This window comes from Poeciliopsis prolifica, unplaced genomic scaffold, assembly GCF_027474105.1.
Source record: "Poeciliopsis prolifica strain line A6 unplaced genomic scaffold, Auburn_PproV2 SCAFFOLD017, whole genome shotgun sequence".
Classification (NCBI taxonomy): domain Eukaryota; kingdom Metazoa; phylum Chordata; class Actinopteri; order Cyprinodontiformes; family Poeciliidae; genus Poeciliopsis; species Poeciliopsis prolifica.
The window spans coordinates 4585046-4612006 of record NW_026562392.1 but is presented as its reverse complement, the minus strand read 5'-3'; the positions used below and the strand labels follow the sequence as shown (position 1 = coordinate 4612006).

General features: G+C 44.1%; 1 protein-coding gene across 1 annotated transcript in view; it reads right to left on the bottom strand.

Moving 5' to 3' along the window:
• Window positions 1-3067: 3067 nt before the first annotated feature.
• rspo2 (R-spondin 2) overlaps window positions 3068-26961 on the bottom strand; it is a 73708-nt gene continuing 49814 nt past the window's right edge. Inside the window, exon 5 of the mRNA XM_055042046.1 lies at window positions 3068-4600. Within this exon, the coding sequence (XP_054898021.1) occupies window positions 4485-4600 (116 nt within the window). The 3' untranslated portion in view covers window positions 3068-4484. The remainder of the gene's footprint in view (window positions 4601-26961) is intronic.

Sequence of the window (26961 nt, the reverse complement as noted above, 5' to 3'; positions counted from 1 at the left end):
GGAAATTTCATATGTGATGTAAAGGGGTTTGCGGCAGGGTGCGGGGGGCTGAACCGAAGCGGAGGGAGCTACGTCTGATCTTCCCAGGGAAAGCGTGTGACACGACATAACCCATCTGCTACTGTGCATCTATAAGCTGTCTGGTTAATACTGATTTTTTCCCTCCTTTTTGATTATACAGTATGGCTCTTGGGTTAAATTAGCCATAGCTTGCAGTAAAGCATTTTCCCCTTGCCCCCGAAACCAGATAGATTTAGCAAAGAGTGTATTACACACAAAAAATGAATAAGTGTGCTTCTAATAAGAGCATGATTGATTGGGTGTTGCACGATAAAAGACAAGTTCCACACCCACGTGCTTGTCGGGGCATTACACAATAGCTGAGATGGATGAGCGACCAACGGCAGGCGCTGGTTCCACGAGAGTACGTCACCGTTAACGATGCCATCACGCTGTCAGGGCCCAGTCGACCGTGTCCAATCCTCTGGCTTAGGAGGCAGAAACTGTGTCATGTAGCGCAACATAATGGCTTTCCCAAATGCTATTTCATTTCAAGTACAGCATGGAAAACAAGTACTGAACACGTCAACACTTTCTCGTGTTGGTTTCATTGACACATGCAAAGGGCTGACATGAAACAGTTCCTGAAATGCAGTTATATTTGTGAGGAAACAGCACCGGGAGAGGAAAAGTATCAACGATATTACCGTAACAGTTCAGCAGTTTTCCTGTTTAGTGAATCTATACGTGATCTTGCCCCATCACGCCACACCATCCCTTGCACCCTGAAGGTTCTGGGAGCCTCTATGCATTCAGTCCAATATTCAGATGTTCTCTTTGATTTTCAGCCTGGCTGACTGGGCTGTTCTAGCAGCTTTATTTTCTTCTTTTGAAACCAGAAAGGATTTTACTTGTTGGGAATCATTGACTTGCTGAAACATCTGTCCTTTGTTTGAGGTTCTTCTTAAGAAGCTCCTGGTACTTTTCTCCATTTATTTTTCTATCATCACCTGGAAAACAGCCCCACACTTCCCTGCCTTGTCAGTATGATATAGTGTTCAAAAAAGACTCAAATCAACTTTTACTTTTGTCTTCTGAAGAGGAGGCACTTAGTGATGTTTGAAACATCTCTCTCTGAAACTATGCGTTGGCTCAGGGACAGATCTTCTCGTTCCTGTTGGACACCCTGTGAGGAGCGGCTGATGGTAGATTGTTTGTGGTAACGTGATGTCCTACATCATTTTGTAACCGGGTTGTTCTGTATTGCAGACTACTGCCCTGGTCCCTCTTAAAAATGAGATCCAGATCTCAACAGGGTTTACCTGCTTGAATAAATGAAATCAATTATGTCCCCAATAGTCTTCACAGGAACACTCAGAAGTTTAGAAGTAGTTATGCCATGCTGCCAAAAGTTTTGTCTCACTGAACCAAATTGTTAAATTTAGGTGGTCGAGTCATATCTATGATCTTGTGTATATAAAATCAAGCCCCAAGGTAAACAGACTGCTTTGTTAGACATCTGTGAAGGAATAACTCAGTATCAGGAACCACTGATAGGATGCACTGATAGGAGCCACTGAAGTCAATTGCAGACTTCAATTGCAGAAGTCTGCAATTGAAGTCGGCGACCTCTATTGATTGTCCAATTGATGGATTGGACAATCAGTTTCTTCAGATTGTTTTCTGAAGAGACAAATCATGCTTGGTCATCCAATGGACGAGTCTGGGTTTGGCAGTTGCCAGGGAAACACTGCTTCCACGTCTCGCTTGTATGGAGTTTAAAGTCCGGAGCAGACAGGATTATGGTGTGAGGCTGGTTTTGAGTTGAGATTGGGCCCTTGGTTCTAGTAAAAGGAACTCATAATGTTTATATCAACATGTCTGGAGCAATTGTATGAGTCTTAGTCCATGGGAACTGTTCAGGGATGGTTTCTATAGTTCCAGCATGACAATGCATGTTGCCTTAAATCCTATAAACAAGGTTAGCATACAGGACCTTCACTGATGTGAGCCTGATAGAATCTCTCTGGGATGGATTTGAAGCAGGCGGTCTCACCCAAATTCAGTGCTTGACTCCAGAGACGAACCATGAAATATTAATATTCCACTCCTAAACCTAGAGAGGTATTCCCATCGTAGCAGGAAGGGGTGGCCCAAACCCAAAATAAATATTCAGTAAAGTTCATATGCGTAAAGGCAAGAGACTGAAACCTCTTGCCAATATAATGTATATAACTAATGATGTTCATCAGCTCTGCAGTAAAAGTCTGCAAAAGTCTTGAGGTGGTTCTGGTAATGAGAAACCTTTTTCTGGGTCATCACTTAGAACCAAATCATCTGGCATTTATTATCTCTGACAGGAACAATGGCAACTTTCTATATACTGGTAAATCTCAATTACTTCCTTGACTTTAGCTGGCTTTACATAACAAATTAGTGCAAAATTTTGCCAGTATTCACTTAACGTTGAAAAATTACACTGTCACAATTGCAGTATTTCCCACAAAGTGCATAACGCAATTAAAATCACACATGGTGAAAACATGCTGCGCCGTCATCCTCCAACTACTTCCTGTCGTCTTCTTCTTCTTCGTGGTTTGCGCCAAGCGCAACCATCCGGTTGTTGATCAGGTGACCTGATTGGTTTGCGAAACAAACCAATTATTTCGAAAAATGTCCAAAGAACTGTTTGGCACAAGGACAAATCTTCTTAGCAAAACATTGATGAGGTTTTCATTGAATTCATTTTCAAAATTTCAAATCGCGCAATTATATAGTCAATAAAAACACGGCTTCTGGATTGCACCTTGTGGTCTTAATGTGTTCAATACTTATTTCCCAGGTCTGTCCATGTCCGTTATGGATTAATTTTAACAAATTTCTTGCCTCAGATTACCTCAGTTGCCCATTAGGAATATATTTAGTTTACATATATATATATTTAAAGTTCAGTCTTGTTTTCCTTCACGCTAACTGCAATCAGAAGTGAGACAAGAACACGACAGCTTCGGAGTTTTAGCCACATATATTATAGCCAGGGACAGTAATGAAAGGCCTTCTCATACAGTCACATGAAATGCAGTTTTAATAAAACACAACGTACACATATGCAGTCCTATGACCATACATTAGCTGGAGCCTAATTATTAAACCTAGAATACATCAAAGCATAGTTTCATTTTTTTCTCCTTTTATGAAGCATCAAAATCAGTAGATGAGGTCAAACGAACAGCCTACAACACTTGCATGACAGAGATATGCACCGATATAAGGAGAGGATATCTCAGAAAAACACCGACAGCGTGAGGCAAAATTTCTCACTGAACAAAAAGAAAAAAGAAAAAAAAAGTACAAAACTGAATTAATAAATAAATCAAATATATACCATATGAATGAAATTGCTATGAGGTGGCTAAGTTTATTATGTTTTTTATTATTTTAATCTGTAGCTTGTATTACAACCATTTTTTTATTATTATTATTATTATTATTTCTAAAACATTTAGAATGGTGACTGACTCAATACTGAAAATACAGTAATAGGCTTTTATAATTAGATCAACTATGTACAAGTCTGTTGCCATGCTAGTTGAACAACTAAATCTTCTTTTCTTTAATGAACTGACACTATACAGATACAGCATTAAGCGGTCTGAACGTAAACAGTTTGTGCTGAGAATAAAATATTTCGCAACTATGCATTGGAGTTTTTTTTCTTCTTCTTCTTAATATTACTCTGGAAAATATACATAACATAAAAGGCCACACATGGGAAAACTCTGTTTCCATTTAGAGGGAAGGAAGGAGAGGGGTAGCTTTGACATAAATATATGAACAAAAAAAAAAAACAACCAGTCTCTTTTGTTTCAAGATGCCTTTTTTTCTTCTTCTTCTTCTTCTTTATCTTCTTCTTCTTCAGTCCATTAGCATCATTTGCTTCAACCGAACCTTCTCTGCGTCTTCGTCCTGGATGGATTTTTGTCACATCCCTTCCCTCTGGTGCAGTCCAGCTCGCCAACTCCCCTGACTCCGTCCTCCTCTTTTTCCTGCCGCCCCTCTGGCTCTCCCGCCCTCCGAGTTCTCCTCCGTCTTCCATCGCCCCCCCGTGCGGTCCGCGTCGCTCGTTAATGACGGGGAGTGAGTTCAGTTCTGTCAACTGTGAAGGTCCACAAGGCGAAGAAAGGGGGAATGGCGCTGGGAGAAAATAGAGTCACCTCAGCCGGTCGCAGCAACGGGAGGGGCGGCGGGGTCGGGCGGGCGGGGTGGAAGCAGAGCGTGCGCAGGTACAGATATCTGTGGGGGTCGTCGGTGGGGTGGGGGCGGTGTTTGCGTCCTGGTGGGCGGAGAGAAGGAGGAATGGGAGGCGAGTGGGGAGGAGGGCAGCGGGACGGGGTGTGGTGGGTGAAAGTTGTCAGTCAGAGTACGGTGCAGCGGCGGCTAGCAGCTTTGCGTTGGTTTCTGTGTTCACTGGGAGGTTTCAGTCCTTACTGGCTGGAGCGCACAGAGGCCAAGTGGTCGCTGTGCTGGTTCTGGGCCCGAAACCGCAGCCTCTGCTTGTTCTTCTTCTTTGGCTCTTTGGATCGGTGCTTCCCTGAATTACCTGCATAACACACACACACAGGAGAAGAAAAGATTAATTCAATTTTTAATGTGATTCTTCATTGCAACACAGTCTGATTTGTTTGCCTGCAGGATTTATGTGACAGACTAACATGAAAAAGTACATTGATAAAATCGTATTCATACATAAAAATAAGAAAAACGGTGAAAATAAAAACACTCATAAAAAAACGTTTTTTTCCAGTTTAAAACCATGTCTGTCACAAAAATAACTAAAAACACAAATTCCTCATAGATGCCTGACTGTAAAATTGTTCAACACATTGTTTAATAAATAAAAATGTGAAAATGGTGGACTTTAGCCCGTTTTATCATAATATCTTAAAATAAAATCCAAAGCTATCAGTGCATTCAGAAGATTCCTGGTTAGCAAGTAGAGAACGCTGTTGTTCAATTTAAATTCTGTGTGAGATGATTGGTTCTGTTGGGCCGACCGTTGAACGAAAGCAGTGAGAAACCTTGCTTTCAGTTCACAAATGACACAAACTGGAAAACGTGCTCAGGTCAGATGAAATAGATGCTTGGGTGCTGCATTCACTGAATTCCCAAAAGCTAAACATGAGAGTAGTGGAAATGTGCTACTTCTGCAAGGGTAAGAAAGACAATCAAAATTGTTGGGGAGATGCATAAACCACAGAAAGAGGATTTCAATAAATGGAGGTTTCACTATTAAAACTTTTAGCACAACTGAAATACAAAGGAAACTATTAGCAAGGACAACACAGTGGTTCAGTGAACCTGTAAGTTATCCAGTTGCTACACAATGTACACATTGATACTGGAACTGCTGCTGAAAATGAATGTTTATGGACACATCCTTTGGTGACTGGGATTGCCAGATATTCAGTTTGACACTGTGCCTGCAACCCACCCAAATGTCTATGTTTGCATTTGAGGACGTTGAAGCTTTCTTAAATGACTCTACACAGATTGTCTACAAATGTGAGAGAGAAACAGTTTTCTTTTCTTTTCTTTAATTTAAGCTATTCAGGTGTTTGTCTCTGTTTTGTAGATCTATGGAGAAGTGTAAAAGAATAGGCCTCAATTAGTGAAACATTAATAATTAAAATTCAAACCAGTTAGACTGACATTGGGCTTCCAGGGAGCTACCACCAATTTGACGATGCGTCATCCTGTCAGCACTGGGGCTCGGCTCGCCTCACTTCTCAAGGGTGCGTTTCAGTTTCAGAGAAACGTCTAGTTACCCCGACACATTTGGATGCTACGAGAACAGACAGGGAAGATTTAAGTGTGGGGTGTTGCATAACTCCTTTTCAAACTTTTGGAAAGGTCCCCCTGCCCAAGGGTAATCCGTCCCAGGTTTCACCGAAAAGGGCAAAGCACCCTGGGAAAAATTCTGCTTGCGTGTTGGAGGCTGCGCACCCACTGCTCTCTCTGGGACGGTGAAAACGTTGGCTACCGAACCACAAGGCAACAATTTGGCTGCCAAGGCCACAAATAAGATAACGAGGTGTGTGTGTGTGTGTGTGAGAGAAAGTGTGAGATGTACGTGTAAATGGGGGGGGGGGGGGGGTTGTCGGGGGGCCACTGTGAGGGAATTTGAGGGAGAAAAATCTCTAAATGGCATGGGGAAGGCGGCGCGAGGCTTGGATGATGAGACGGTATCTGGATCTGGAACGCGGCAGAACAAGCCGCGCTATGGTTCGTTGACGGGGTGAAGAGCGGGAAAGCGCTGGAGGAACTGCAGTTCTTGCATGCAAGCCCCAATGCCGGGTCCTATTAGTGCACTTGTTCGGGCTTCGATTTTTCTCACACAGAATGTAGGTAACGGTGTGTGAAATGTGGCATTATGGCTAATTGCCTCCTTACATGCCGGGCCCCCGTGGCTTCCCCGCTCCGACATTAGACCTGTTTCTCATTGTCCGCACCGCGCTGTGAGGTACATTTTAAAAAAAATATTCACTCTTTAAACCGATGCACATGAGAAAGCGAGATACTGCTTCGCGAGTAGGGTCTCCGAGCTATTTCCTGTAATTAACCCAATCTCGTCAATCTTGTTTTTCTTTTTTTCCCTCTTCTTCTTTTTCTTGTTGCTTTTCGTTCATCTATACTGTAGCAGTGTAGCTTCCCGCACGCAGTTCTCGAGAAAAAAACTGGCCTTTGAATTCTATCTTTTCCATCTCACTCTCATGCCCTTAAATTTAAACAAAAATGTTATCAGGGAACTTTGTACACTTGCTGATTCCACTTTAGATTTTTCTGTGTGAATTACTGTACAATAATGTTTATTGTAGCCAATCCAAAGCTCAAAGGCATTCTGGTGTATATGTTCATGTTTCTAATTGCTCTGCAGAGGTCATTTTCAGCCAAAAGCAGCATTGCTAGGTGCCAGATAAACATGTTTGTTTTTTTCAGCTCGACATGAATTACACTTGATGGTGCGGCATTAGACTCCCTCCAAGCCCTCGCGGGCCGTTCTTTGTGCGCAAGACGCCGTTAAGAAGCGAGAAAGCCCGTGTTTACGGGAAATGCCTGGACATACGAGCGAAGTAGTTTCCCTCAGATTCTTTGTGAATGGGAAAATGCACATTGAGACTGGAAGAAACGTTTGAACTCAAGGCGCACGGGGGGAATGAGTTGGTGACTGGAACAGGCAGGTTTTCCAGTCACCAGGTTTTGTTTACAAAGAGTTTATGATTTCTGTTATTTGTCACCAACTTATTTTGGATATTTAAAATGTCTTCCAGTTCCAGTGTGAAATGCTCATTAGAAATAACAATGTTCTTGCAATATTATGCCATCGCAACCATATTACTTGAAAATGGTCTCAAAACAGCGATATTATTTATCGCGAAAACTTCTGGGGCCAATTTATCGTCTAGCAAAATTTGTTATGGTGACTGTCTGCGGTTCGTTCCGGCTGTGAGAGAAAACGAGTCTTGCAGCAGATATAACAGGAAGATTCAGCATAAAAACCAGATGCGAGGCAGTTCATTAGGTGGATGAAGTTTTCTAAGTAGTCGGGTCTCAGGATGTGCGGTTCAAGCCAGAAATGGGCAACACTGAGGCTGGTAAACACTGCAGTCTTATCAAACGGCCTGCATTTTCATCAGCTCTGGACTGGCAAAAAGGACTGGGATTCTGGGACAACCATCCAACGTCTGGACAAGTCCGAGCCCAAGTGTGGTTCTGAGGAAAACAAAACTTCTGATATAAAAACGGCGCAAGGTCTATTTTAGACGCAAAAAAACAGAAGAGTTGGGATAAATAAAAAATGCTAACAGGTGCATCACAATGTGACACGTTTGTTTGACACACAGGGCCAGTTTTTCACTGAAGGACCCAGGACCGCCGGGCTGCGACGGTCCGCTACTAGTCCGCTGATGCATTTCCAAGAATGGATTTGGAGATTTGGTCCAGAATACCAAGAAATACAGGCAGGTATTTCTTATCCATCATGCAGCGCCATTAACAGCGGAACAAAAAGGGGGAAAAAAAACAAAAAAGAATCGAAAATTTACACCGACGTCAATAAGAGCCATATTCGCTTGCAGAGAAGAACAGCAAGTCCTAGAAGTGATGGTTTGGCCCACACAGAGGCCTGATCTCAGCATCACTGCATCTGTCTGTGATTACAGGAGGACGCGGAAGAATCTGAGGAAACCTACATCAACTAAAGATCTGTGGTTAGTTCTTTAAGATGTTTGAAACAACTTACCAGCCAACCAATTAAAGTCTCTGCAAGTGTACATTGAAGGATTAGTACGTAGTTCAAAGTACAGGGGACCGGGGGGGTTGGAGAGGGTCTTCAGGCCAAACATGGTTTTCAGGTTTCTCGTCTAAACTGCATTTTTCTTTCCAGGCTTCATCCGGTTCTTTGTCTGCAGTCTTTCCTCCGCTGTCTTTTTTCATGTATTTTATTTTTTTTTTTTGTTTCTCTGCTTGTGCTAAACTCTTCCCTCAGAGATTTATACTCGTTTCTTCCTGCACTCAGTCGACGAGTTGTGACTTTTATGAGCCAACACATCCTCAGCAGAGGCTGATTTCTTCCAATTATATTCCTCCCTCAACAGCCTCGTCGTCGTCGTAAATCAAGCCTCGGGTCGGGCTCCGGCGGAACAAAAATACACAATAAAATTAACCGATGTCACTTCATAAACTCACCTCAGAAGGAATCACCCTTCACCGAAACCCAGTCTCGGCGTTGACAGCTAGAGGGCAACCAATCCCCACAGAAGGCCCCCTTCCCCTCTCGCGTCGGATGCAGACCCAGTTATATTGTCCATCACATCCGCCCCGTGAACTCCCATTTAGCCTTTTCCTCGGGGGCACCACACACTCTGCACACTGAGCTTTCATCATCTCATATTTACAACCGATGTAATCACTTAAGCTGATTACCGGGGTACATAGGGGAAACAGTTTAATTTCTCTCAATTGCTTTCAAAACCAAGAACAAATTCATAAATCGTGAGTATGCGGAGATAATTTCGTCTTGGAAGGCTCGGCGGGTTTCAAATCATTGTCTGTCTTTGTTTTTTGGGGGGGTTTCTGCACCATAACTGGCACCGCTCCGGACGGAATGAGAGGACTGCGGCTTTTATAAGTAAATCACAATCTATCTTTGCAGTTTCTTTCCGCTCTGCTTGCATTTACTATCACTCCGACAAAGCCATAATTTGGCCAATGTTTGCTCGTCGTTTGGAGATCCCTCCCCGCGCCGGCTTGGAGTTTGTCTGATTTGAAAACGAAACATACATCAAAGAAGCAAACAAAAATCTCCAGAGCAAATCAAAATGTTGTTCTTTTCTTTTTCGTTTCTGAATCAGAGTAAAGGTCTGCGGTGGCATGTCCCCGCCTTCCCACTCTCAGAGCAAACTTTTTTTCTTGTAGGAAACTCTGTTTATGCAGTTCAGTGAAAAGGCACTTCCCATACTGAAGTTATTTTCTTGTTGTTGTTTTTTTTTCTGTCATGCTAAAATCAGATCGTCAAATAAATTTCATATTAGACAAGGATAATCAGAGTAAATACAAAGTCATGGTTTCATTTATTGAGAGAAAGTTTTGAACCAAAGAGGAAAAACGAACGTCTCCCTTAATGTGAAACCTGCTTCTGCCACTCATGGCGCCACCAACTGGGCCAAAGCCAGAATTCAACGAGTTAATCATCACTGTGGAGGAATATCAGTCCCCTCTTCTGCCACTGGATCAGATTTGGGACTTTAACTAGGCCCCGACAAATCCTCAACTTTTTTTTTTTCCTGTCAGCCTTCGATAAATGGATTTGCTGGGGTGTTTCGGATCATTGTCCTGCTGCGTAACAGATGGTGGAACGTTTGCTTTCTGGAAGAGAGCAGCACTCACTACGCAAATTGGAATTACAAAAATAAATCTGCTGGATGGAAACACCTCAATTTAAAAGAAAACAAAAAAAGAAGAGGTACAACTGCAACGGAAACACGAGTCACGTGATCACCGACTTGGCGGAAAAGATAAAGACGACAACAGAAAGTGGTTGGTGGGATGATGGGCGCAATATGGTTTTGAATAATTTATCAAACTTAATTGCACTTCTTACTTCACAAAAGTACCGTTGACTTTTGTTGAATGTCGACCAAAACTTTATGCATGTTTGGTTCTCGAAACGCTGCTAGCGATGACAACTGAGCTACTTCCCGACCCAGGCTGTCACACCGCCACCACCGTGCCTGATCGTTTGGATTGATGTTCTTTTTCTGAACTCCCTTGATAATTTGATGCCACGGGTAACAAAATGTGTCAAAACCTTTCCATTTTTCCTCAAACAAATGAAGGCCTTTGGCAAAGGGATCATTTTTGCCTTGTAGTGCCTTATGGAAGACATTTTTGCCCGATCTCTTTCTTATCGTAGAATAATAAACACTGATCTTAACTGAGGCAGCTGATTCTTGGGACTTTAGTCTTGTGATTTGCTTTATTTTAAGATTTTTCAGTCTTTGCTTTTCACATTCAGCTCATTCTTTGGCTTTAATAGTCCTTGTCAGTATTTTGTATAAATTTCTATCCTGCTCTGAGCTGCAGTCTGTAGTAACGGTAAATCAGTCTCAGTTCCTGATTTCATGTTTCTTTGTTGGCTCTGGGGTCACAATGGTAAATGTCCTGTTTTTCATCTCGGCCTTTTTCTAGACTGTCAGACCACCAAGGCAAAGTGGATGCAGTATTTTTCCCAAGGACACAAACTGTTGTTGTCTTAACCGACTGCACCCACTTCTCTGTAGTTCTTATTGTAGTTCTGCTATCAGTGTCCGTGTTCCCAGATCTGCCCAAGTACTTCCTCCTCAGACCCTCCCTGACGTCACCCATCTCCTCCTCGACTCATTCCAGTAATCAAGCTTCCCCGCATGAATACTACATGCTTTTCTCATTCAGTGTCGGATCATTCTGTTATTCCCACCGGCGTGTTTCCCCTGTGTTGCTCTCCTGGGTGCTTTGGATCTTTCTGGACTTTTGTTTTTGTGTCTTTTTGCCTCCTGTCTGCTCTATTGGGTCCAGAGCTTTACAGTTTCATGACAAAACGATGTTTGTGTGGTCACGGGTTTATCTGTGATCCTCTGGATGAGTCATAATGTTGCTCTTGAAGTCATTTTTGGTAGGCTGGCCTGGGAAGGTTCACTACTTTTCCATGAGTTTCCATTTATTATCGAGTCCTAAAACTTTAGAAAAGCCTCTGCAACCCGTTCCGAATTGAGAGACGACAAGAACCTTATTTCTCGTCTGTTGACGGATTTCTTTTGATCGGGGCAGGATGTGACGTTTAGACATCTTGTGACCTGCTCTGGCAGGAATCGGGTCAGGGTGTGGCAAACTGAAACAATGAAAACAAATGGGACAATTTTTTTTTTTTCAACCCAAGGTTGGTTCGGGAAGCTTGTTGTCTCTCCTGTAAAATGAAATGATCGTTTAAGGCCTGCTTCTCTCAGGTTGTCTTTGTCTGATGATCAAATATAGACATATAGATGATTGGAAACAGATGTGACCAAGACCATAATCTTGAAAACAAAAAATAAAACAGCACTGTTTGTGTGCGTGTGTGAGATTGAGACACAGCCTGCAAGCAAGTGACTGTAATCTTCGGTATCACCTCTGTGAGCTTGAGAAATACTTAGTGTCATTTCCAATCTTTCCAGTTGTAATACCCATGTGAAAAGAAATAGTAAACCTCCCTGCGCTCACCGTGATGGACGTTCCACAATAACCTCTCAGAACCGGTCCACTGAACCTTCTTTCCTCTTTCACATTTCTGTTTTCCTCTTCTCTTTTCTCCTCTCCGTTTTGCTTTGATGCTTGTCGAGGCGCTCGGCAATAAGTGAAACGTGTGCCTGCCGGAGATCCCGCTAAGAGTTAAGCAGCACTAAGACGTATCATGTTATTACGCTCGGACGCCAGAATTATATCTCCTTGTGGAATGGCAGTGCGACGGCTTGTCCAACTGATGTACTGAAAGATAATCAGTCAAATCCATATCCAGAGGGAAGGAAGCCAAAGCCAAAGCTCCCTTCGTCTGGGTCAAAACTAATATCTTTGTTTTGTTGGAAAAAGGGACCAAACTCAAGAAAATGTGTCAGCGTTGCACTTTTGTTTACTTTGTCACTAACCCGGGTCTTCAAAGATTTCTCGACTCGAAAAGAAAAATAACTCTTCGTTTTAAAATTTTTTTTTATTATGGCCTGCATCCTTAAATTCCTGCCTAATTGCTTAAACCATGACCCCCAAGGAAAAACAAAAAAATAAGAAAAAAAAGGTGCGTAGCATTTCGAGCGTTGGCATGAGCCGAGTGCCGTCATCTGCTAACGCTCTGGTGACAGCACAGGAATTGAAAGGCCTGATCATATCTCCTCTTGCCTTGCGGCTTGAGGAAAATCAATGGCTGACCTCGAGAAGGCATTAAGACTTACGGTAAATAGGATCGTTTGCTGCAGAAAACGCGCCCCTCGCTCTCCTGTTACTCAATCCCTCCGTCCGACGGTCAACTGAAGCCCTTCCACCCCCCGTCTCAGGACACCGAGGGGACACGGGAGGCGTCCCCTCCGACAGCGACATCCACGCCGTTTTGGAAGAGAGATTCCTCAGGACTCACGGTAGGTAGGGCCGGAGTCTTTTTTGGCTCCTTGTCTTTTTCACAAACAGGCCAAAGTGGAGGCCATTATTTGTGAGGGAAGGAGAAAACTACTGGCGCCAGCGAGATTTGATTTCAGCAGCAGGAATTGGATTAGCAGCCATTAAGGGGCTCCTCACACATACATTTATAATGCTGTGAAGGGGGAAAGATCTGCAGCCAGCCAGTACTCTCCTCAGTCACCCACTGACAACCCCTTCTGTCTGGGAAAAGGTTACGGACACTGACACTGCCCTGTATTACTGTCCAACTTAGTTTTGCAGCTGATTTATAGGTGGGACTGAATGATATGACCTTAACTGACCCATAGTTCATTAAGGCGTAGGCCAGAGGGGGAAGCCAAAGCTTATAATGGGGCTTTGTCCTGTAACTCTGCGTGCGGTGGAAAGGCTCTAGAGGGGCTATATGACATTTGTTATGGTGGAGAATTCGACACCGGTGAAAATACACGTTAAAACGCAAAGAAATGTTTGCCGAACACGGGTGCATCCAGGCCTGGTCCTGGATGGAAACTAAAGGGGCAGATGTGCAGACGAGAAGGAACAACAATTACAAGAAGCTCATCTTCCTAGCCGGCTGACAGGAGGCTCTCTGCACAGCGTCACTTAGCACTAACAGGGTTACTCTGCATGACACATTTTCGCTCAAATGTTTTCAGTCTGTCCTCCGGTTTTCTCCCCGTGCCTCTGCTTACCATCACTGTGCCACTGGGTGCGAATGATTTAAAGCATACGCATTCCGAGTTTCAGAAACCTGCTGTCGAGAGAAAGGACTGGTCGTTATTTTCTCATCTGTGACTGGTTCTGGACTCGCCAGGAGATTTAAGAACGCAGGTTAGCTCACTCTTCGGTTCCTCGACGCCTCGTTGCAGTGACTGTGAGTAAAAGCGAAAGCCCAACTCGGAGATTGATGCCTCGAAGAGGAGGAATCCTTTCAAAACACGTGCGACTGACACGGTGATTAATGTTCCGATGGCGAGTGGTGAGAAGGCCATTTTTCTCCCTCTGGAAGTGGTTCTTTAGCAGCAAGACGCATCCAAAGCCTGTCTGGTGGAGTTGATGCCCCAGAGTGGCGATGATCTTTTCCATTAGGCCACATCGGGTTTAGAGTCACACACTCCGCAATTTTCACAATACGGCGAGTGTTCAAACGTTGCCTCGCGTTGCTCAGGCGACGAGAAGTCATCGGGCTCTATCGGGGTTTGAACTTCTGTCAAAAGTCCAAACCTTGTGACACAAGGTTTGAGCGTACACATGCTTCCATTTTAGAATTTCAAAATAGTTTTGACAGGAAAAAAAAATAAAATTTTTGATGAGCATGCAGAAAAACATTTGCTCATTTCCAAATTGTGAAAATATTTGACATTAAAAATGTTACTCCTTAAAGATATTGCTTATATTGTCTTCTTTTTGGAGTTAAAAACACCTTTTGTTCCTTATACTCTTTATGTATTGCTTCCCATGGTTTATTTTATCTGCACAATATTTTCATTTCCAGAATCTTTAGAAATCTATCAATTCTTGACTAAAGTTTTACGTTTTTTAGACTGTGAGACACTATGTCACGTTTTAAACATTGATTCTAAGCCGCGTTTTAAAGGAACACATTGAAATAAGCGAGGCGTTTCCTTTTACTGAGCAAAAATCACAGCGAGTTTTAACAGCAACAGTGCCGTGATCTGCAAAGCCACTTCACTTTTTCAGTGTGTGAGTGACGACATGCCACCAAGAGTAGCGGATGTTTAAATATGGTAAACGTAACGATTATTTAAGAAAAATAATCTATCAATCAAATCGATTGAAAGGACTGTGTGGGACTGAAATGAAAAATGAGGATGAAATGGGGAGTGACTTTGGCTAATCTAAATTCTTTCCAGTCTTCTTTCAGCGCCGCGCCAAAGAAGACGCCTAAGTCCAAATAAGTCTTAAAAGCAGATGTCTGAGCTGAAGACAGCCGGACACAGCAACAGGGGGCGAGATGTCCTCATCCGTAGCAGTGAAGCAGTTCGGTCATTATTCCAAATCGTTTGGTGGGGGCACCAGACACCGAAAAGGAGAAACTGGGTCTGCAGAGTTAGATCATATGACGTAATACGGTTTCTGGTCTGTGACTTCCTGCCAACTGCTACAATTTTCCCACTTCCACTCGCAGCTGCCAAAATATAAAGACTTATAGTTTGGCTTTTAAGCAGAAATCTGAGTAAACATCGGCGCCCCCTGCAGCAAGGAGAGGTCACCCGAATGGAGGCCTGATGTTTGTGCGAATCACTTTACAGAAAAGAAAGAAAGCAAACGTGGAAAACAATTCAGTCAGTAATATGCAACGGTTTTGAATCCTCGTCAACACGCGGGGCCTCGCTGTGTGCTGTGGATCCGCGTGGCACCAGAGTTTCATGAGTGTACCGCCAGCAGCCAGGCGCTGCACGACAATCACACACACACACAGGCGGCCGGCGCAGAGAGAAGCGCTCCGAAACCACAAGACTCGAAAAGAGATGTGAGCAGTCCCCTCCGCGGTCTGCTATCTCCCAAACTACTCTTCGACACATCTGGGCCTGAGCACGCGGGGGCTCTCTGGCCCCCCACGGGCGGCTTGGGTAAATGAGGGATAATTAGCTTCAGTTGACTTTAATGAATGGCTTAATGTTGTGTTTCGTTTCTGATGGGAAAAATATAAAGCCGGGCGCTTATCAAAGGGAGGCCCCGCGCCGACGTTCCTGAGGGCGTGCTGCTGGCGTGGGTCTGTTTGTTATTGTGTTATTGTGCTTGTTGTGTGTTAAAGAGGGGGACTGAAGGGGGGTGAAAGGGCACTGCAGGGAGCGGCTTGACATGCGACCGCAGATCCAGAGATCAGGAAACCTGCTGGGATATACAGTAGCAAATTCATCGTTCGAGCCTGTAAGTTACTACAGATGTGCGCTCTGTTTGTTTTCCCTCAAAGACAATAACAACCGTGGCACTCAACTTTAATTTCCACGTCGTCGGCAGCGAGACGAGATCTCCGTAAAGCCTTTGATCTGCCTTATAATTCCCACATGCTGAGATATAAAGCAGGAAACGTCTCGCAGAGTTATGATAGTCATCCGTCTTAGCCACCGATAAGTGTATTGTGCTCAGCTGATGAAAAGTATCATTTTCCAGCAGACACGAGACCCGGCGCAGATGTACTTGCTCTGCTTAATCTTTGGTAAAAGAAAAAGAAAAAAAGCCACGCTTAAGGCTGTGATATAACTGTCATTACATTTGCACCACTTTACAATGACACACCACCAAATGGCAGCCGCCGCCGTTCTGTCAAAAGAGTGAAAGCCAGTAAAAATCGACTTGGAAGTTTAGTTCGGCGCCCATTGACTTTTTACGGCAAAGCGGGCTCGGCGTCCACATTGGAAGCGGAATGAAACCGCCAACATTCGCTCAACGAGGCTTCACCGACGTTCCCGTGTCCGTGTAAACCGGCACCTCACCAGGATTACCTGTGCAATTTTAAAAGCACCCCCGTGCCCGCAGCGGATCAAGGCAGGAAATGCAAATCCTGCAATGGAGGTGAATTCCTCCCCCGTGGCATTTAGCAAATATGTGGAACATTCATTATTTGTTCGAGTGGGGGGTCGGGAGCTGAAACGCTGGGATCTATTGGGTATAATGTTAGCCTGGACTTTGAGTAACAGGGGGTCGCCCTCATGGATGATTATGGCATAGGGATTTACCTGGCTCACCCACCTCCCATGAGCATGTAAGCCATGACCAAAAGTCCCCCCCACCGTGCAGGAGGCACGATACTGCCTAAGCCCTCATTTTGAGGAGGAATAAAACAGTAGTTAACAGCTGTGAAAAGACATGCAGGGGTACTGACTTGCATGCATGCACCCACATGAGACATTGTTTTTCTTTGCCATTTTCTTTCCATATTACAAAACTTGTCATAAAAAAGGGGCACAAAGGGGACTGTCTCTTTAAGCCGCCACAGCCCTTCTCAAGTCAACCCCTGGAGCTGTCAACATCTCGGAACGATGTTTGCATGCACAATTAAAGCCAGCCCTCCATAAACAGGGGTTGCAGCCGCTCCTTTGCTTAGTCAAAGAGCTTTTTTGAAATGGAGTAAAGAGCCAGTAAACTGTGATTACATGCTTGCGTTAGTTGGGGTGTTGCTGCTGAGTTATTAACTCAATGCAGCGTTGTTAACTTTCATGAGCTCGCTGAGGAGGAGGAGGATAAGGAGGAGGAAGAGGAGGAGGAGGAGGGACTGTCACAAAGCCAATAATTCAATGTGCTCCTTAGGTAGACTCCTTAGGTAGACATCTATTTACTGTTGCCATTATCACCTGACTTTAATTGTGCTCCACAACAGTTGGATGGCATTGGGCTGTATGGACCTGAATTGTAATGTGATTATGATTGCATTGTGCTGAAACGAACTGGACTAATATTAATTGAAGTTAGACCTCTAGTTGTTATCGTGGATAGGATTGCAGTGGAGGTGAATTCTCCGTCTGAGGTCTCTCTGCATGGAGTTAGCGTGTAAATCCTGTGTGTGTTTCGGTTCCGTTTGATTTATTTATTTTTTTCTGTGACGGATTGGTGACCGGCACCCGGTTGTACCTTGTTTCTCACCAAAGGAGAAAAGCCCACGGCTTATGTTGTTGGCAAGGATGATGCATGGTGATGGCTCAAATAATGAATGACGACCCGGTCTGCCGGATTATACAAGCGACGAACGCAAGTCTTTCTTCACAGACCGCCATTATGAACAAAACAATAAACTAATCAGACTTCACTGAAACTCTTCTAAAGGAGAAAAGTAAGAATTGACAAGCTGGTAAAATTATGCTGTATCGTAATGTTAATGTCAGTGGGTTGCTTTAAGTCCTTAAAAATAATGAATAAGTTTGTTCGCTTGAGATGATGTCAGCTTTTACAGACTAGTCAGTGCAACCTACACATACACTAAATGGCCAAGTCAGTATAGATTGGCTCTATTTATAATAGTAACGCAACAAGTATAACTTTTTTTTTTTTATCAATAGTTATATTTGACAACATATACAAACCACTCACTTCAATCCAAAATGTCACTTTAGGTTTTGGGTCATTCCTGGCTACTATTGAATAACCGTAGAATTAGATATTTATTAAAACCTCACCCAGTATGATGAATCATACCCCAGACCCAAGATATTTTGTTTAATCGACATGGCTCATTTGACCCTGGTCTGAGTTGGCAACATAACCCAAGCTGAGTCAGCTTTAAACATTTTAGACTGTAGGAGAAAAAAAAAACAGAAAAAAAACATTGTTACATAATAACCAGAAATCGTTGATATCTGCTCCAAGCAGTGTTTGTCTCTGCAGTTTTGTTGCAATATGTGCCATTAAATGCAGAAATTCCATAACGCCACGGAATAGGCTCGAGTTGCATAAATCACGTCTCATACTTTCCTGCAGGAAGCTAATCCTCTGTCAAAGTGAGAAATAAATCTTGCCAATCACATCGTCTCACTCATGCAAGCATAGAGGCTCATAACATTTTTGACGACGTAGTGGCAAAGATTGTTTTTTTTGGGGGGGAAGGTTGGCCTGGGAGAAGTACTTGTAGAAAAGTGTAACTTCTAGAAAAAAAGGACAAGAGTTTTTACCAAAGAAGGTAACGCAGCTTCGACTAGCTAGTGATCGGCAGATGCTAATCGCTGATGAGACGTTGTGACAGTGCTTTTGTGAATCCTAGAAAGCAGTGATCCGAAAAGAAACACATGATTAGCAGTGTGCTAATAGCATCAAGTGGGGCCATGCCAACTTGTTTCAGCGAGGCTTAGTGTGAGAATCACTACGGCTGCTTTGCTATGCTCTTTCTGGAATGTATTAACGTGTGTGTCTCTGTGTGTGCGCGCACTCATAAACTACAGGCTCGGCTCATGATGCATGCCCTCTGGTCGACCTTGCCTCTGTGCAATTTTAAGTGAGTGGTCTAAATGGTAGCCTGTGATGTGAAACCACTGAGTAGAATTCCCAAACATTGTTGCAAATGCTGTCTGCTGAAACAGTTGTAAATGTTCAAGGCGAACGTTGCCCGAGAAGGCCCTTTACAAATGCCAGCTGGCTATACAATCTCAATAAACTCTGTCTGATCAGTGATGAGGTGGTCCTTTTCCACATTCGGCACAATGGTGTGTGCTGGGGGATCAAAAATACTATCGCATTTCAAATATCTGTCTTCGACTCTACCCTCTCATCCAAACATGCTTACTTCTTCTCGTTCACAAAAGACTGAGATGCCGAATGCCAAACCCAAAGCTTCATCACCGCAGTTCAAAAACCAACGGAAGAAATTGGAGCGGCTGTGTCCAAGTTTCGAATTTGGTATATGCATACGAACTGTGCGAGAGGGTTTGACAGTCGTAACAATGCTAAATAGAGTGATATGGAAATATCAAGACATAAAAATGAGACCATATGTGCCCTGAAAAGACAGATGCTCACAACTATGTTCTACATTAGTGTTTTCCACAGAGAGGACACGCACACAGTCTCTTTTTTTCTTAATTTTTTTTTCCCACTATGCCTGAATCCCCATTGTCTCAGTGAGACTGCACGGGGAACAAAAAAGGGGTGTAGAAGGAAATTGTCAAGCACAAGTCTCTTTATGTCTCATCTCTGCACAAGTACTTTCATAACCCCCCTCCTTCCCTCTACAGGGAAATCCCTCCAGGTCATGGGGGGCACAACTGTCCCGAAACAAGACCAGCTCTTAACAAGTGGAAAGCCAGGCTAAGTCCGATAGGCTTAGACACAAAAACAGAGACAGGGGCCATCAGGATCACTCCGCAATCCCCGTGCAATGGCGAGTGATGAAGGAATCAAGATGGCCCGGCTTTCTTGTTTTCTTTGATTCCTCGGCTAACTCTCAAACGTGGGTTTTGTTTAGTCTCCTGTGATGACTGGGCGGACTGCGCATATCTTTAGATAAAAATAGTATCTTAGTTGACATTGGTAGAAGAAGGGGAGATGGGCGGCCGGGAGGGGACGTTTTTGATGTCCGTAGAGATCCTGTTGCACAGGCACAGAGGTAAAAGCCAGTGCAGGAAGGGCTTGATCCTCTTTAAGGCCTGCACTGCATCAAACACTTGTCAAACACCAGGCGGACCGACAGCTGAGTGGCTCTGACAGATACGATCACAGTTAGGGGCAGCTAAGAGTCACAGCCTGTTCAAGACACAAGTCACACTCTTGTCAATAATACGCCTTCAATTGACGGGAACGCAAACAGTAGGCCTTGACGCATATGGCAGGCATTTTCTTGTTGTGGTTAGCTGAGTACGATTATGCCGCAATTTCCACGGTCATTTGAGGGCCTCACCTCTCCGAAGAGAGGTTTGTACTAGAACGTAGCATGCAGAAATCAACTCAAAGGGATATTTAACCTCCCCTTCCTGTTAATTCGGAAGAGTACTCTCATAGCTTGTCGGGATCACGCTCTTGAACCCTGTCACTCAGCGGGATAGCGCGTTTATGTTTTGAAAGGATTTGATATTGTACCTGGAACGGCATGAGTGTCATGACATTGACCGGTTAATCATGTCCTGAAGTTTTCCTGGGAGAGATGTCTCATTCAAACAATACGGTACTTTATTGTTAAGATTTGACATACAAAAGTATGTATGTCAAATCTTTTCCATGTTTTGGCATGCTGCAACAATCTTAAAGAGAGTTTTTCAGGACTTTTTTTTTTTTGTGATACCACACAAAATAAATGTGATGGACAAGAAAAATGATAGATAGGTTTTTAAGAAAATTTTACAAACAAAAATCTTAAAATATTGGAAGATTGAAGTCTGGACTTAAACAGAGTTAGATGAGAATAGTGTTGCACCACCAACATTATGTTCTAATTGTCCAAAAAAGTCTTATAAAATACTGGGATTGCGCTCACGTTTCATCTCTCTTCTGTGCTGCGTGTGGGATTTCTCCCATTGAGCTGGATTTTTCTCGTACATTTTCAATTGGGCCTGTCAGCAAACAGAAGTAGGAGTTGTCAACAACGGCACTGATTTTCTGCCCTGTTTTATAATTGCAGTTTTATTATTGCAGTTCGGCAATGGCGGCAGACGAAGCGAACAAAGGTGTTCAGTGCGTTTTGGCCACGCTTCCAAACATTGAATTAACATCAACAAAGCACTGAGCCATCTCGTTTGACTCAGCCTTTTTCTCTCCGCAGTAGAGGATGGTTGTTTACAGCGCAGGCGATTTCCGGTAAGCTTCATAGCGCCGAGCACGGCGCATTGCATTTGTCATGACCAAATGCTAGCAATTGGATAAAATTTGAAACTCCACACCACCAGCAAGCGATCGTTTCTCAATACCTGATCTTCTCTACAAAGCAGAGCTATTCTAAGTCATTCTAAATACTGTGCATTTCAAAGTATATCGAAAAAGTAAAAATACTCTAAATTTGCTATCAATCAAGCTGCAGTAAGTCAGAGCTTTTGCTAGTCAAGAGGGGTGTGTTAAAGATATGTCTTTCATGCAATGACAAATCATGTTAAGGTCAGAAATGTGCAAATTCCTCGTTACATCACCTTGTGTTGTGCTTTTTCATACTGATGATAGTGCAGCACTCTTCAGAACTTTTAGGCTGGCTCTGTCCTCTACTTACCACCATAATGGCGGTGGTGTGAGTCAACACCCCCTGTATTTATCACTGTCAGTGCTAAAAAAAAAAAAAAACGCCCATAAGCATAAGCAGGCGAGGGCCAGCAGGCCTGTACTTGTATGTTTGTTGTGTCTGCATGTCTGCACAGTGGGTCCAGTCTCACTGCTATGAGTGGGTCAACAGCCCTCACTGGGACTGACCGGCTGTAATTAAAAGCTGCGATGTCTCTAATAAAGACAGCCTCGAGAGATAGAGAAATGGAGGAAAGGGGATGTGGGAAGAGGAGCTCCTGATGGCTCAGCCAGAGCAACTGTTCACCAGATGTTTTCAGGCTCCCCTGTTTGACTCCACGCCTTTCTTCTTTACTCCTCTCGCCAGTCCACTGGTGAGGGAGCACTGCAGTGCCCGAAAAAGCGTCTCCGTGAGACGCGTACCTTCAAAAACCCGCTCTTCTGTGGCATGCACATTGTTCTCCCGGCCAAGCACAATGATACGCAATACAGAAGCAGGCGCGTGTCACCCGAGCGCGAGACAGGGAGAAGACGAAACAAACCGGGCTGACGAAGGGAACAGATAATGTGGCGACTTCTTCTGCTTGTGGGGCCTATTTAAATATTTGCCGGTGTCTGTTACATGTTTCTCACATTCTGGTTTTGTGGATGTCTGCGTGCATGTGCATCCTCATCTGTCTGGCGTGTTGCGGATTGGGAGATGAAAAGATCCGCAGGCCCACAAGAGAGCTGGCAGCAGCTCTGAACTGGAGGTCTGGCAGACAGGAAGAGGAGGTACAATGAGCCCACTCCAACCATCTCCGCTTATGTAAATACGACGTGAGGACTTCCGATACGGGGTCCTGCTTCAAGCTACAATTAGTCCGATGAGGAAACTTGACTTACTGTCAACTTTAACCTGTTCCAGTCCAGGAAAAATACAACTGGACCATCAATATATTCCCAAAGTCAAAACAAAGTACCTCGTCTCAATGAGCAGGAGGAAGTTTTATCACCAATTTTACAACGTGCCACCGCCGAAACTGTTCTGTTAAAACCAATCGGCCGGTGGATTTAAAGGGAGACATGTTCGACGACCCCACAAATCTGCTTTGGTCGACTCCGCTTTGCGAAACATCAATCATCGATACGGCTGGAAGTCTGGAGTGGAGCATTTACTAAAAATTTTGAGCACAATTCAAAGATCTTCGCGCAGGCTGTTGCCACTCATGCTTGTAAAGACTGCGTTACTATTGATGTAAAAAAGAAAAGAAAAGAAAATCACGGGCTGTAAATGTCTCCATTTGCCCTTGAAGGAAACGTCTGGTGAACGTTGGCTATACATCTCTGACCGTGTCATGGCCAAGATCAGCTGGCACGCTGCACAGTGGCCTGGGGGCGGAGCCGATCCTGTTCGTGGGGCATGACAACAAGAAAGCAGCCCGCTTTGACTGTTCTGGTTCTTTCCTTTTCTTGGACCGATTTGTTTTCGACTCTATGTCCTCTGTTTTACGGTTGTTGATGCTGGCTCATACGCCTTAATTCCACTGCCAGAGGATGACAAGTGAAGTCTCAAACTCCCTTCCAGAGTCCCTTGTCTTCATTAAAGTCACACTTAGTGTGTAGAACCAAATAACTTTACGTCTCCCAACTGAGCAATGAACAATTTACCCCAAGTCTCTCTTTTACTTCACATTGTCATTGCGGAGTATCTGCAGTGGTAAACATAATCTGCATCAGAAATGTAAGCTGCGCTACCAGAATATCTGCGGCTAAGCCATTAGCGACAGCATCGACAGAGTTGATCATCAGAAAGGCGAAGATAAGCCTACAAAAGGCAGAACCAGAAACCTACCACTCAATCAGGCCCAATGATCTAAACACATCCTTCCCTCGCACCCCTCCTCTTTCTTCCTGCTTGGAAACGACCAGATGACAATAATGTGGAGAATGGAGCCCTGGTGAGTGCGGCTAACCCCTCCTCTGCTACCTCCCTCCACCCCACTGTCTTTGAAAGGCATCCACATGTTTATGGCTCATGCCTGTGGTATGACGATGGATTCTCCATGTAAGAGCCAACAGGATCATGGGGTGTTTCAAAAAATTGCCCTCTTAAGACAGTTGCTGTCAAAATGACAGCAGCGATATTTATTTTGGTCAGAGAGCAGAGGCACCTCGCGGGAAGTTAATCAGAAAACCCACTCCCCTCTCCCCACTCCCGTTCCTCACGGTCTCCAGCATCATAAACTCCCTACCCTGCTCACTAAAGTGAGGAATGTACCCAGAGCAGAGGCGAATGCTTGTAGTTCTATCGCAGTGAAAGATTTAACACTGGCACATGGTGAGAAGCTGAAAACAAAATCCAAATGTTTGGTTTTGGGCCACCTCCGCAAAGCCCAGATAGGAACATAGATTATCAGTTCGACATAGTTATAAAAATGTAAAAACTTGCTCACTTGCATGCACACAATGAGAGGACAGTAGTGGTTGGGGGAGCTTCCAGTCTGTCTGTGTGAAGTGACCCCGACTAAACCCTTTGCAAACAATATTTGAGGCCAAACGCTGCAGTTATGAAACCCTGTCTATAGTTTTTTCAACTTAATCTGAGCTGAAATGTCAAAGACCTCAATGGAAAGAGTGACAAACTCCCCCCATCCTAAGCAATGGGAGGTGAGCTTTTTTTTTAACATTAGACTTTGTCGAGGAGGCGTATGTGTTAAGTCAGATAGGCAGATATCTGATGAGAAGAAAAGAGTTGTTCAATAAGCCTCCTAAATCTAAATTTTGTGAAACTGAAATGCAACAATGGTTGCTTTCCCCCGGCTTTTGCCAATCTTAATCAAGATTATCATTATTATTATTTTTCAAATCCAGATATGATCTCACCTACAGCAGGTGTTTATATATTGGAAGCCTTACAAAGCAACTGGAGAGATATATGTTCCTTTTTTATCTTTTCAAAAGTCAAAACGAGAACTTCAAAATATTCAGTAGATTTCACAATCTCCTACACAGAGCCAAGCGTTGCTTTTACTTCACAGCCAGCTTTAGGGGGAAGTTTTTCTTTAAATGATGATGTATTGAAAGCTGTCACGCTGGGTGGCACTGGCATGTGACGCTGACCAATCAGACACCCCACCGGACCCTGTGCCCACAGCCAAGCCACTGCTGCTGGTCGAATGAGGCAGAGTGCCTTTTAGGTTCCTTCTTACCAGCTACTGTGTCAGCCCCTATGGAGAGGCCTTATTAAATGAAGATTAAGCTGTGGCTCCATCAGTCACAATAGGTTGCAGTGAGGGCCACAAATAATCACTTTGACAGGGTGGCGGCCAATTAGTGCTCTCCTTCTGTCCTGGGAAAACACTTCTTGCTCCACTCCCGCTGGTGGGAAGAACTGATCCGGATTGTCTGTGATATTAGCCGGGCCAGAGATCACTGTTAATCACCACCTGTCATTCCGCAGTGGCAGGAGTCGGAGCGGGACCCGCCGGCCGTGAAACAGCTCTCTCGTTCAGAAGTCCTGAGTTCACTTAAAGCCCGAACATGACTCGTAAAGATTTAAGAAAGCACGGGATCGGCTCCGTTTGTCGCTCGGCTGGAAACGGTTGCGGATGAAACGACAAGGCGCGCCAATTTATTCTGTTCCAAACGTCAGAAAGCAGTTCTAACTCCCCGTGCTGTTTTGCTGACGCGAGAGTTGAAAGTCTGCGTTTGTTCGATTCAAAAAAAGAAAAGACAAAGAAGAAGAAAAAGCAGGTTTCATGTAAGAAGGCTGCATCTGACAAAAAAGGAAATCCAGAAAATTGTTTGGGTGTCGGACTTCCAAACTAAACAACAGGCCACGCTCCGATGTGATCATGCTGTGAGTAATTAAAATGCTCAGAAGTGAGTGGCATCGTTCGCCAGGGCTTAAACCCCCTTGGCGTGGCTAGATTAAACAGCACAATTGCGCAACACATGGTCCGACACATGCATGGGCGTCCGCTGTGCGCCCGTGCGCTGGTCCTGCCAGGAGACAGGAGCTGCTGATGTGGTGATTTCTCGGTTTCCTCCGAGGCGGACCGCGCGTCCTTTTATAGGCCAGATGGTCGGCATGCGGTGAGATCGAGGACGTCCGCTGTACTGGGAACGCACCGACCAACAAGACTGGCTGTGGACAAAGTTTACCAACCAAATTCTTCTCACGTTCTGTCTGGTGACATCATTAGGTGCAAAGTAAATAGAAAATATATGAAAAATTGTCAGGGATGACTGATGCTAACAAGAGGCCCACCTTAAAGGTGCAGTGTGTTACTTTTTCAAAAATATATATTTTTTTTTTACATATTTGTTGAAACTATGTAGTGACAGTACAGTATGAGGTATATCATCTGTGGAAGAAAAAAAAATTAGCTCATCTGATGTCCCTAGTGCTCACCGGAAACAACCAATGAGAGCCAGGAGGAGGGTCTTAGAGCTGCCAATCACCTCGTGAGTATGCTGCTCAACGCTACAGCGGATAAACTTTTTTTTTCTGGAGCGGAAAGTTACTTCTCCGTCGTTGGCACATTAAGCAACACGTACACTGGGATGACTGGCAGCACTAAGACCCTCCTCTTGGCTCTGATCGGTTGTTTTGGACTGGGAGCCGTGCATTTCTTCAGGAAAAGAATGGAGGAGATCCGATTTTTTTTCCCCTCAAATCATCTGTGGCAGCAGAGGGACAGTTTTAGATATGTAGAAAAGCATATTTGTTCTGAAATCTCCACACTGCAGCTTTAAATCCTGCTAATCGTCGCATGTCACACTACAAAGGGGTATCCAAGTAGTCCACTTGGGCTAGGTGGGATTTTTATGCCTTTGCAGCACTGCCACACAACATGCATCAACTTGACAGTAGTTGGATTGGAACAAGAGGCACGAGCAATTAGAGTACAAAAACAAACTGTACAGAGAAGTTATGACTTGGAGAATCAGTGTTGACTGAATCCTTACAGTCGGATGACTGATGAGATGGATGGCTTGGCCTCGGCCACGGCCTACAGCAGCAAGAGTTTCTCTGGTTACACACACGGGAGATCGATACTTCCACAAAAGGCCCGTTAGCCCTCTCAACTCGCAGGGCTATACGGAGATCCAATGACCGAGATAATCACTAGATGTTTCTTCCCTCTTATTCTTCGCCTCTTTTCCTCGTTGCATCTTTCTTTCCATGAGGTCAGCACGGTGTTTGTGAGCCTTTGTGGCTTCAGCCCGGCACTCAAAAGCAGATTTTGAGTATAAATTGCACGGCACTTCTCTGGAAAGTCGTGTCTTTAGCGTGTTTAGGCTATCAGGTCCAAAATTTGCTATGCTATAAATCTGGTTTCATTACTGCGCACTGTAAAACTTCTGTTCTTCTGTGGGGTAAAAAAAAAACAAAGAAAGAAAAAAAAGGGACTTGCGTGATAAAAAATGTAACTTTTATCGTGTTTGATGGCAACCATTAGATTGTGTGAATTTATAGTCAATCCCAAACCGCAACTCTGTCAGTTTTTTTTTTTTTTTTGTCAAGTCCTGTGTTTAAAAATATCTCACTCTTTGAGTCACTGAGATTCAGATTTGCGGAGTCTT